At 46.4% G+C, this 12053-nt stretch overlaps 2 protein-coding genes across 2 annotated transcripts; one reads left to right on the top strand and one right to left on the bottom strand.

The window, feature by feature from the left end:
• Positions 1-373: 373 nt before the first annotated feature.
• On the top strand, positions 374-6053 carry LOC109779763 (GDSL esterase/lipase LIP-4). Its single transcript, XM_020338391.4, has 5 exons — positions 374-989; positions 4474-4659; positions 4758-4912; positions 5017-5281; positions 5369-6053. Exons 1-5 carry the CDS (start codon positions 545-547, stop codon positions 5617-5619), a joined length of 1302 nt encoding a protein of 433 aa, XP_020193980.1. The 5' UTR covers positions 374-544; the 3' UTR covers positions 5620-6053.
• Positions 6054-8572: 2519 nt separating this feature from the next.
• Positions 8573-11781, bottom strand: LOC109779764 (Golgi apparatus membrane protein-like protein ECHIDNA). The gene is made up of 6 exons (XM_020338392.4): positions 11589-11781; positions 11088-11144; positions 10791-10994; positions 10655-10714; positions 9433-9559; positions 8573-8950 (listed from the first exon to the last, which is right to left on the bottom strand). Exons 1-6 carry the CDS (start codon positions 11601-11603, stop codon positions 8853-8855), a joined length of 561 nt encoding a protein of 186 aa, XP_020193981.1. The 5' UTR covers positions 11604-11781; the 3' UTR covers positions 8573-8852.
• Positions 11782-12053: the final 272 nt, after the last annotated feature.

The following is a 12053-nucleotide window of genomic DNA, read 5'->3' as shown; positions in this document are numbered from 1 at the left end:
GCTAAGGACTGAAAAGCACTGGTTTCTCTTTTTTTGGAACAGATCTCAACCGTAAACTTGCACATTTGCAGTCACCATTGGAAAGAAGATTCTTATGCCAGGCTGACCCCACCCCCATTTGCGAGTTTGAAAACGTCCATGCGGCCGTCACTCGGCGGCTTCGTCAACACCTTCTCCCCACCTCTCCTCCAATAATTACGTACGTCGTCGCCATCTACGCGAGGCCAAATCGGCAATCACGTGCTGAAATTTAACAGTTTTAGCGGGTGTTTCTTCGAATTTCACAAAGATATTTAACCAAACACTCTAAAATGATATGCAATTGGTGGCTCCATTTTGAGTTGTCTAAGCTTAACGGCTTAACAAAATGATGAAAAAAAAAACAATTTCAGAAGATGCACTGTGAAAAAAAAGGATGAGTATCCCGCCATATATATGCGTGCGCGCGTAGACACTTTCCAGTGGAAACTTTCCACCGCTCGCGTCGTGAGAGAGACCGGGGCAAGGGAGCGGGAAGCCGAGAAGGAGCCGCAAGGGACCATCGATGGCCATGGCGGCGGGCGGGCCCAACGCCGGCGCGAAGGTGGTCAGCCTGCGCCTGCAGTACTACTGCGTGTTCGCGGCGGTGGGCGTGGCGGTCATCGTGCTCTCGCTCACCTTCCTGTCCCCGTCCGCCATGGGCGCAGTCCGCCAGAACCTCGGCACCGTCGTGGCCGTGGCCACGAATTCCAGCAGCGGCGACGGAGCGGCGCGGGTGGTAGGAGGCGGGGAGACCGTGGCGGCGGTGGCCGCGGCCAAGCCGGAGCCGGAGAAGCCGAAGAAGAAGGCGGAGCCGCCGGTGGTTCTGTTCAACTTCGGCGACTCGAACTCGGACACGGGCGGCGTGGCGGCGGCAGGGGGCATCCACATCATGCCGCCGGAGGGGCGCACCTACTTCCGCCGCCCCACCGGCCGCCTCTCCGACGGCCGCGTCATCATCGACTTCATCTGTGAGTTGCTCAACCACCTCCACCCATCACCCCGGCCGCTCCATAATTACCACATCTCGCCATTCGTCAACAAACCGAGCCCCCAATTGCGAATTCCAAATTCCAGATAATTACTAGCTGCTTGTCATCAATTTGAAATTATAAACTAGAGTACTCCTGGCATCGCTGCAAAGTAACATGGCTAAATTGCACATGATCGTGTCAAGTGAATTTCCTCCGACCCTCGCCTCGCCGGAATCCCGTGAAATTACCGCCGATCCACGGTGCACCGAGCAACCAAAACTCTGTAAGTAGCCGGCCCGGTCGGTAGGTGGATGGACGGATCGGGTGGGTCTCGAGTAATCAGGGTCAACAAGCTGGTCATGTCGCCTTCAACGTGGAAGAGATACTAAAAAATATCGGGTGCTGTCAAAACGGTAGTTGAAGCAGTAGTCGCGAGCATGTGCCACTGCTTACCTAACAATGGGTGATTTCCCTCTCCTTTTTGTCCTTCTCATTGCCAATCGAGAGAGAGAGAAAGAAAGAAACCTATCGTTTTGTAATTTTGACCTGCTAGTCGTGGTTGGGTGTGGCTGGCCTGTAGATGCCAACTGCTGGGTTAGACTATCCATAAGACTATTCACAATGGTGAGTAACATAGGTAGTAACATCACACATATCTAGATAAAATAGATGATGTGGCAAGTAATAAATGAAGAAAGAGTGGAAAGTGGTAACATAGCTAGTTACTACTAGTATGAGTAACATCACACATATCAAGACAAAATGAGTCTATAGCATAATAAATAAAGTGTTGCATGTTACCACACATATGTTACTCCCCACTATAGAGGTACTAACATAGAGTAGTAACATGCCCATCATCTATACTATCCATTGTGGCTAGTCTTAAGAAAGGGCAATCTCCTTGCATGATCCAAGTTTTTGACAAGACCTGTTCTTTGTGCTTATTTATAGTTGTTTATCTCTGTGGAGACAAAGAGGTTGGCAGGCCAAACAGGTGAAGAACAAAGGCTGAAGCTATGCAACGTAGGCCAGCTTTGTTCGGCACAAAAGGTGTAAAGCTACCTTGGTAAAACGAATTGGGCGCCGCGTTTAGCGCCTGAATTAGGCACGGGGCAAGCACGCCTTTTATCTTTTTTTTAAGGGGAAACACGCCTTTATCTTACTTAGTAGAATATTGTACATTCTGAAAGGGGATTGGGCTAGATCTTAACCAAAGCGTGCAGATGATATAGTAATAAGTTTGAAACGACCGCTCCAATCACAGCCATGCAGCTGATGGTTACTTCTGTGGGTTCATTTTTACACACCCATACACCCATGTGTTGTCTGTTGTGTTGGTTGCTGGGTCAACACAGTGACATTGCAATTAACGCCGTGATCGGAACATGACATTGCAGTTAGGGTTTGAACCAACCAGCCACATCCCACATGGTTTTCTTGTCCCATTTTGTCTTCTTTAGTGGTTACTCTATATGCCATGACGATGCCAGCGTGCAAGGAATCGTTCAATTGCGCATAATTCATGTTGCGCACGGTCAAACTTTATCTACCTGTAGTGGAAATGGGGTGGGAAGTTTAAGAATCATTTCCGCCCACTCATAAGTTCCGATTTAGCCGCCTTAATTATTTTATAATATTTGCTATTACGGGCAATTCGCATGCTATGATCCTCTCAAGAATGTGTCGCCATGTGATGGTTCATGGCTCTCACACTGTGTGCACATGGACAGCAGTCCCATCCATGACGCTATTGCTCCCTGGGGTGAGATGCATGATTTGTGATCTGCGCATGCCCTCCCAAGTTTTTGGCAAATAAATCACAATTCCATTTATTCCAGTAAAAATAATACTTTCACAATAGAAAGCAATTACTGGCGACAATATTACAGAATAGGAAGCATATGTACTTTCACTATGTTTGTCATGAAAGCATCAACATTCAATTGAGGATATCAAGTACAGTACAATAATAGGAGTTATCACATAGCCTAGATTAGATGGTTGAGATGCACATGGTGGGGGGCACCTGTGAGTGCCTATTCTTCCCTTGTGATAAGACCTAAATTACTGTAGCATATGGATGTGACGGACACATTCGGTTGTGTGTAGGGACAAGATTTGATTAACGGGATGCCCATGATATTTTCCTTGTGATAAGGCTTATGTCCCAGCACTTTGAAAACTTTAGTATTTTCTCCGTCCAAAATTACTTCTAAATGCATCCGTTTGAGCATCTCCAGCCGTTCAGCCCCCCAGGCGTCGAAAAAGAGCGGCCTGGGGGCGAACCGGCGATAGATTGGCCCCTGGAGGCGGCCTAGCTCCCAGCCACGCCCCAGCCGCGCCAAATTCAAACGTAGTCATTCTCGCTCACAAAATAGACGCCACAAATTCGGTGATCAAGAGGCCACTGTTCGGCGATCGAATGAAAAGTTCGGCGTACAAAAAGAAGAAAGGACGCGCGTGCGCATCAGACGGCGAGGTCGGCCTCCGGCGTCGGCGGAGTCGGCGTGCGCGGGCTTGGCGGGGTCTCTGTGCTGGGCGGCATCGGCGTGGCTTCTGTGCTGCGGGGAGTCTCGGCGGCATCATCGCTCGGGCTTGGCGGCCGCGTCGGCGTGGGCGTCGGCGTCGAGGGAAGCTGGTTCAGGATGAGGCCACGCTCCGCCAAGTACCACGCCTTGACCGCCTCGTCGTTGCTTTGGAGCATGTCCGCCCCGCCCAGCAGGAAAGCCAAGTCGATGTTTCTCTTCTTCGCGGCGACGTTGGTCCGGAGTAGGTCGAGCTTGACGGCGCTGCTCGACATCAACGCCGACCACCGCGCCTCGGTCTTCTCTTCACGAAGGGCGGCCGGGCCTGTGCGTCAGCGAGGCAGTGCTTGATGGACTCCTGCACTCGAGCGGTGGCCGCGTCGGCGTGTTTCCCCTTCTTGGCACCTTTGTTGCCGTCCGGCCGCCCTTCTGACGTGCCTGGGGACGACGTACTTCTTTGGTGGCATGGCGGCCGGCTGGGAGGCGAGCGGGAGGGAGATTGGCGGGAGGAATAGAGAGAATGAGGGGGAAGTGGGGAAAAAGCGGGAAGAAACGGCGGGAAGAGGCGCTCGACTCGCCGACAGGGCGGACCCACGCCCCTTTTCGCTTGTGCCGGCGCCCCCCAGCGCGCCGGGTTCGGCCTGGGTCCGCCGACACCAGTTTCGGCCCGAGCCGGCGAAAAACGGGCTACTGGGGGCGCGACTGGGCCGTTTTTTCGGCACCGGCACGGCAAAAACGTTTGAGAAGGGCTCATTGGGGACGCGGCTGGAGATGCTCTAAGTTTGAGAGCCAGAGGGAGTACTTGGCGTGAATCCAGTGATGGAACGTTAGAATTTACTACTACTAACTACCTTTTTTTTTTAGGTGACTACTAACTACCTGTGTTCGAAAGTTGGAAATGAAGTGAGCGCCTCTTTTAGACCTGTACTCAGTCCTTGGTATCATCTTTCCAGGCGCGAGTCTGAAGACGCATGAGCTGAACCCGTACCTGAAGGCAGTGGGCTCCGACTACAGCAACGGCGTCAACTTCGCCATGGCCGGCTCCACGGTGTCCCACGGCGTTTCACCCTACTCCCTCAACGTCCAGGTCGACCAGTTCGTCTACTTCAAGCGCAGATCCCTGGAGCTCATCGAGCTAGGTTCGCCATCGTCGCTGTTGCCATCACATCTCACAGTTGCAACTTGCAGGAGAATGAATGTGTCTGACAAGATGACCAACGTCGTTGCGTCCTTGCAGGACTGAAGGGCCCGGTGAACAAGGAGGGCTTCGAGAACGCGCTGTACATGATGGACATCGGCCACAACGACGTCGCCGGCGTGATGCACACGCCGTCCGATCAGTGGGACAAGAAGCTCAGGCAGATCGTCGGCGAGATCGGCGACGCGATCCGGGTAAGTAAATTACGACGCGCCGTCTGAAGATGCTGTTCTGTCTCGAGCGTGGTGAGTGGTTACGCTGACGGAGGCTTTTGTTGGCGGCGACGCTGGTTTTCCAGATCCTGTATGACAATGGCGCGAGGAAGTTCTGGATCCATGGCACGGGCGCCCTCGGCTGCCTGCCGGCGCTGGTGGTGCAGGAGAAGGGCGGCGAGCACGACGCGCACGGCTGCCTCGCCAGCCACAACCGGGCGGCGCAGGCCTTCAACAAGAAGCTCAGCGACCTCTGCGACGAGGTGCGGCTGCGCCTCAAGGACGCCACCGTCGTCTACACCGACATGTTCGCCATCAAGTACGGCTTCGTCGCCAACCACACCAAATACGGTATGAACAATTCAATCAAAAAATGCCAATGGTAAGAAGTTGAGTCTCTGGGAATTCTTCTCATCGTCTTCTCGTTCTTCTCTTCAGGGATCGAGTGGCCATTGATGGTGTGCTGCGGAAACGGCGGCCCGCCTTACAACTTCATGCCGGGGAAGTTCGGCTGCGGCGATCTCTGCGGGCCGGAGGAGAAGGTGTTGAGCTGGGACGGCGTGCACTTCACCGATTTCGGCAGCGGGCTCGCCGCCAAGCATGCTATGAGTGGCGAGTACTCCAAGCCCAGAGTAAAGCTGGCGAGCTTGCTCAATGGTGGCTCCAAGAAGCCATCATCGGTGTCTTGATGCTCATTGATCAAAGATTGAACCACGAACTTACTTTGGCCGGATCTTACCTTAAAAAAGAAGGTTACTTGACAAAAAAGGAAAAAAAAAACTTCGGATGGATCATGGATGAGTGGATAATGGTGAAGATCAATCCATACGATGGCCACGATGGATGATGTGAATGTCGTAAAAGTTGCAGCTGATTGTTGGCTCCTTGTACACAATAGGCAATAGCTCCCTCGGCTACAAGTAAAAAGTTGTTGATTTTATTTTTGCACTTTTTTGGAGTATAACGATTTTGCTTTGTTGGTGTATATGTGTATAGACAATGTATGTGGCGGCTGCGATTTCACATCACAGAGCTCATAAAATTTGGTGAATCATAGATTTATTTGATCTGTAAAAGAAGGTAATACAAAAACTTCCGAACATAGGTACTTTTTGATACGGAATATTGTATTTCTAGCACAAAATTTTCGTTTTGGGTTGTTTGATTTGTAAAATAGCAACCCATATGAAATGTTCTGTAAGTATTGCTTTCAAACTTTCATAGGACTAGAAGGGTTGGGCGCGCTTTGCCACGCCGTTGATGTTGTTGCGTTTCTTTAAAAAAAATCACTCTGTTTCAGAATATAAGATGTATTATTTTTTTGAAAAGAGAAACCTTTTAAGTTTGATCAAATATATAGAGAAATATATCAAAATCCATGATATCATGTCGGCATTTTTAGATTCATCATGAAATAAATTTCCATATTTTTTGTTTAATATTGTGGATGTCGATATTTTTGCTCTGAACTTGGTCAAAGTTAAAGAAAATTGACTTTCTAAAAAACTAATATCCCTTATATTTTGGAACTGACGGAACATTTAGTTTGGCAGGTGGGGAGATGAGAGTGTTTTTTTATATATAATGCGTTGATTTGGTGGGATTTCATAGTGTGATTTTGTGTTATCCGCTAACGAATCTATATTTATGTGGAGAAATTTATGTGTCGATGGTTGCATATACTATACTGATACTAAAATATCACATGGTGACACTTCTTTTTCTAGGTGGTAGGAGAGTGCGTGTGGGATTGATATTTTTCTATAGGCCGGTTACTGCTGATTGATTTGAAAAATTGTTGGCCCGGTAAAAATCGCAAACCAAATCCAAAACTAAAGACCCCAATTGAGTGAAAGAGCTTCAAAATTAGGAAACATAGTGAATTCAAAAAATTAAATGGGAGAGCTTGAGAAATTGTTGACGCGGTCAAAATCGAATACCTTAATTAGTTGTGTGGCCTTAAAAATTAGAAAACATAGTGTATTGTATAAAAGAATTGAATGAGAACGCTTTGCGTAATTGTTGACCCGGTCAAAGTCGGTGTGTTACAGAGGATGATCTCGACTCCGAGATTCGTATATTTTCCTGGTGTAATCAGACACACTCTGATGCAAGCTCAATCTCATAGGGCAAGAAGACATAGCAGTGCAATTTTGTATTTATACTATTTTTTAACACATACAATCACACGCACACACGCTATTCCTATGAGCATCTTCAAGATACTGAGCCGGCACTCCATATTAAGACTAACAAAGTCATCACCGGCGTCTCGTGGTCTATAGAGACGTCTTCCCCCACTAAACGAACATCACCGGATAGCCTAAAATTAATCCAAGAAAATGCAAGCCCTGATGGGCTGGTTTCATCACAAAAAACCTAACATGTACTTTATACTATTCTTAAAATGTTTAGAATCCTGTGAATTGAAGAGGTCCTTTGAATCTTCGATCCACAGTCACTCATGGTTTTTTCCTTGATGTTTTACTGTTTATTATCACTTTTTTTTTGCTTAAGTTATCACTTTTTTTGCGTATTGTTTGTTGTCACATTCAATCGTGTACACCACAGCTGTTCTGGATTGAGCATACAATCAAGGAGAAAAACATTGCATGGCATTAACAAAGTGTATCAAAAAACCCGCGCGTGCGTACACACAGTGTATCAAAAAAAAAAACATGCGCGCACACACAAAGTGTATCAATAACAAAAGAATCATTTCATATTCTTCTTTTCCCCTCTCGCAAAGGCGACTAGGGTAAAGTCTTCCTTCCCTCGATCTTTGCCGGTGCGCCCGTGAACTCGCCTTCTCTCTGCCTGCCGCTTGGACGGCCGATGGCAGGGAGGGTAATCATTGTGCCTCAGTTACGGCTTAGTACATAGTTTAGGATTTTAGTCTCTCTGCCTGCCGCTTCGACGGCCGATGGCAGGGAGGGTAAATCATTGTGCCTCAGTTACGGCTTAGTACATAGGTTAGGATTTTAGTCTCTCTGCCTGCCGCTTCAACTGTCGATGGCAAGGAGGTAATCATTGTGCCTCAGTTACGGCTTAGAGCAAGTATAATAAGCTTATGTAAGCAGGTTGTAAGAATTAAAATATTTTTTTTCTGCTAACGTGGAGGGAAGAGAAGAAGAGCCGGCTACAGAATAAGAGCCAGCTGCAGCACGTGCTTCTAGGCACTATGTAAGAGTGAGAGGTGGGCCATGTATTAATGAAATAGCACATCTTTATATCTTACTATTATACTTAAAGGCTACAAGGTTGGCTATAGATGACATGGCAATGTCATACGGCCATCAGCTGGCTGTACTAATTTGCTCTTAGTACACAGTAGGTTAGGATTTTAGTCATTAGTACATAGTAGGTTAGTATTTTAGTCATCGCAGGTGCTACGCTAGGCAGATGTCAACGCTTCGTCTTCGAGTCCGCCTTTAAGGCTGCAATCCAATCTGTACATCAGAATTAGTCAAAGCTCTCATCGAGGCGACAAGGTTAGGGTTTCTCACAGATGGTGAAATTTGGTGTGAATTTGATTCAAGGTTCAACAACGACAACTACGCCTCCAGGGCGCTTAGTCCTTAAGGGCACATGCAAGAACTCAGGCAGGTCCAGCTTGTGAGGAATCATAACAGAACTGTGTCCTTTTCACAAACAAAAAAGGCCTTCTGTATTGGAAGACATGCTTCGGACCTCTAGGCCACACCAGGGTACAAGAGAAGAAGTATGCTCTTTAGTACAGGAGAAAGTGTAAATTTACCTAGGGCTAATTAGTACGCTGTATTCCATCATAGTGTCACTCCAATCAAAATCGACCTACTTGGTATATAAGCCAAAATCACATGAAAACGGGATATCAGAAGCTGATCTTCTTTGACAGATGGTACACAGTTGTATGTAATTTTGGGCCTCTGTAATCTGGACTTCAGATACCGAATGCTGACTGAAGGGATGATGTGATGCGGGATGTGATGGCGTTTTGAGCGGCATTTTCAGCAAAAGCTCGGATGTTCTTCTTGGCATCTGTAGTATAAATGCCCACGATGAAGTGTGTCAGATTTGATAGGTATATCACAACAAGCTTCAACAAGCAACAAAGAACTTTTGTTTCTAGAAAGATGAATGGATAATACCGCTAAAGCAGAGCTCATAAAGTAAACGAAAGCAAAGTGGAATGCAACAGGCTAAATGAAGGTTGAAAGAACAAAAAACTCATGGCATTCTGTTGCTGCACATATGCAAAAGTAACTATCTGACTGTAAATCCAAGAAGCCAAACTGACAAGCTCAGTGCTCGAGAAAGGCCAGCAAAATATATCAAAGGTATGTAATGAAGTTACGCAGAACTGGAATTATGACATTTCTCAGTGAATCTTACTTCGAATAGATAATGTTGCTTACTTGCTTATCAGAATAATAAGCAGTTTGTCAGGGCAATGCACAACACAGTACAAAACAACTTCCCCCAATCTGATACATGTTGACAAGAATGTAAGTATGCCATACCTTTGTTGCATTTGGTGAACCCCACGATGTTTGCAAGGCTTAGAGTCAAGCAAACTCCAACAACAAGAAGGTAATCAGCTTCAAGTCTAATGAGTGAAAATATCCCAAGAATGATCCATGCAGCAGCCTGAAACATGGAGGGGCTATTATATATTATCTATTGTTCAAACAAAGCTACAGAAGTCTAATATAATTACGTACTACGCTAATTAGTAAGACAGTAGAGTGTATCAGAGGGATTAAAGAACACTTTCATAGATTACTGTAGTGTTGGCACAGAGGCTCAGTTATCTAGTACATCTTAAGACAAGCTTCCATTTTGATGCATCAGCTGCATTAGTTGAAAATTCTTCTAGAGAAACACAGCAGCCGAACTTAGTGCTGTGTACTATGGTCTAGCAGTAACAATGGGGAAAAGAACATAAGGACAGGTATAGGGGAAAAAATACAAACACATAACATTTACATTTAATAGATGCTAGTAGTAAAGGAATTGCTGATTTAGTATGAAGATAGAATCCCATTGTGAGCATATTTTTTTAGAATAGGGACTCACCCCAGTTTCATTAACCATGAAACCCAAATGTCAGGATACATCAAGTTACAAGGCCAAGGATGATAGCCATAATGCTACATCGGTATCTAGAACAAAAGGCGGATCATCTATGTATTTAACCATCATTGAGGTTTGTTTATGCAATACCTATCATGATCCTACAGTCCACCCAAGATAAAACTGAAACTATTTTTTTTATGTAAAAGCAGAAAGACAACGCATCATCTATGCGCATTTAACCATCACCAAGGATGTCTATGTTGACTTATCCTAATGGATCTTAACCACTGCTCTAGCACTCTTAACTATACACGTCATGTTTCTCCTGTTTAAAACAAGATCCTGTAGTTTGATGAAAATCAATGTAACATTGACCTTACAAATACCGACAACTGGTACATAGATATAGATATAGCTAAACCAAAAGGAGAACTAAAACAAGTAAGAAGATGCAGTAGGAAAATGTTGATAGTAAACTATGATGGCCTTCTATCTGAGCCTAGGACTAACTGATTGGTTCATGTTACCATGAACTGTAAACATTATCTAATGTCAAAATATGCTTGATCTCAATAGAAGAGCATGTAGATATGCCAAATCACTAAATTTGTTGAACTCATGCATGCACTCCATTAAACCCTCAATTAAAGATAACATATCACTTACGTTCAAGTAAAGAGTCCACCAGAACAGCCACGAGTCCTTTTTGTTCATCCGAGCGAGAGACTGCAAGGAAACACTTCGGTCATCAATTCACCATTCAAACAGCAGAAGAGACGCCAAATACAGAACAAGCACGAACCTCGCCGTCGAGGCACTCGAACTTCCACACACTGTTGCCATCATCGTCAATCTCATTCCACCACCGCAGCCCGACGAGTATCCTTCCGCTGACATTCTTCACCACCCAGAAGTCAAGCGCAGCGAGGAGAACGGTGATGACAAAGATGATGACGAAGCTCTTCACGAAGAGCGAGAAGAGGATGTAGAACGCCAGCGCCGACGCCTTTTGCAGAGACACACAAAAATGAATAAGCATCCAATGCAAGAAACAGCCCTAAGTAGCGCATGTGGGTTCCATGGAAGAAGAATCAGGTACCTTGAAGAGCACATGGAAGAGGCATGTTATAGGATTGGCATAGTTCTCGCTGACCACCTGCAACAACGTTCATGCCATCATTCATTCAGTCAGTCACATTGCAACAGATCTAAAACTGGCCAGAAGAGATTAGACTCCCAGCCACAGGATTTAACAGTGGGCCAATTAAGCCCAAGAAACCAGCTCAATTACATCCTCCTATTATTATCCTACTAGACGAAACCAAATCTTGATCTAATTTAGCCCAGATCTCATGCGACCGAGTAGGTATGTATGTATCTCTTGCGACCAATCGAGGTTCAGGCACAGTTCCAAGAAACCCCCTGACTGGATCCGACGCGGGATACAAGAACCCTAATCCAAGAAAACGCTAGATCTTGGGCAAGTCCTTCCTCCTACTCGAGGTAGAGGTGAAGCGAAGAGCTCGGATCCGAACTTCCGTGCGGAGACGAAGAAGACGACGACGAGGTGGGTGGGGGAATGGGATTAGGGGATAATCACCTGGGGCCGATCCATGGATCCTCTTGGCTCTGCCTCCGGGACGCCTCTTTCTTCTTGCCTTGGGTGCTAAGGATGCGCCAGCTTTGGGCTTTCGTTGCTTCCTTCGCGCGGTCGCGCCCTGGCTCTACCGAGGGGAGAAAGAGGGATCGGGGAGGCGAGGTGAGGTACAGTCAAGTAAACCGCGGGTTATTTTCCACTTATTTTCCGAACTTTTATATTGGCACTTGGTATAGAGAAAAGGGGGTACAACTGTAATTCGTTCTTTTTTTTTTAGAAAATTTTCATTCATATCACAAATCAATACAAAGGAGTTGACTCTTAGAAGCACACTGAAACGCAAACACAAAGGACCATGAACATCTAGAGTACCCTAAGACAACCATAACACAAGAAGACTCCGGGGCCCTGTGTCATTATCCCTGAATCTTGAGAGAACACCCCTGCAACAGAAGGATCTGCAACCAG

The sequence above is a fragment of the Aegilops tauschii genome, chromosome 1 (assembly GCF_002575655.3).
Source record: "Aegilops tauschii subsp. strangulata cultivar AL8/78 chromosome 1, Aet v6.0, whole genome shotgun sequence".
Lineage (NCBI taxonomy): Eukaryota > Viridiplantae > Streptophyta > Magnoliopsida > Poales > Poaceae > Aegilops > Aegilops tauschii.
This window is presented reverse-complemented; position numbering and strand designations above follow the sequence as displayed.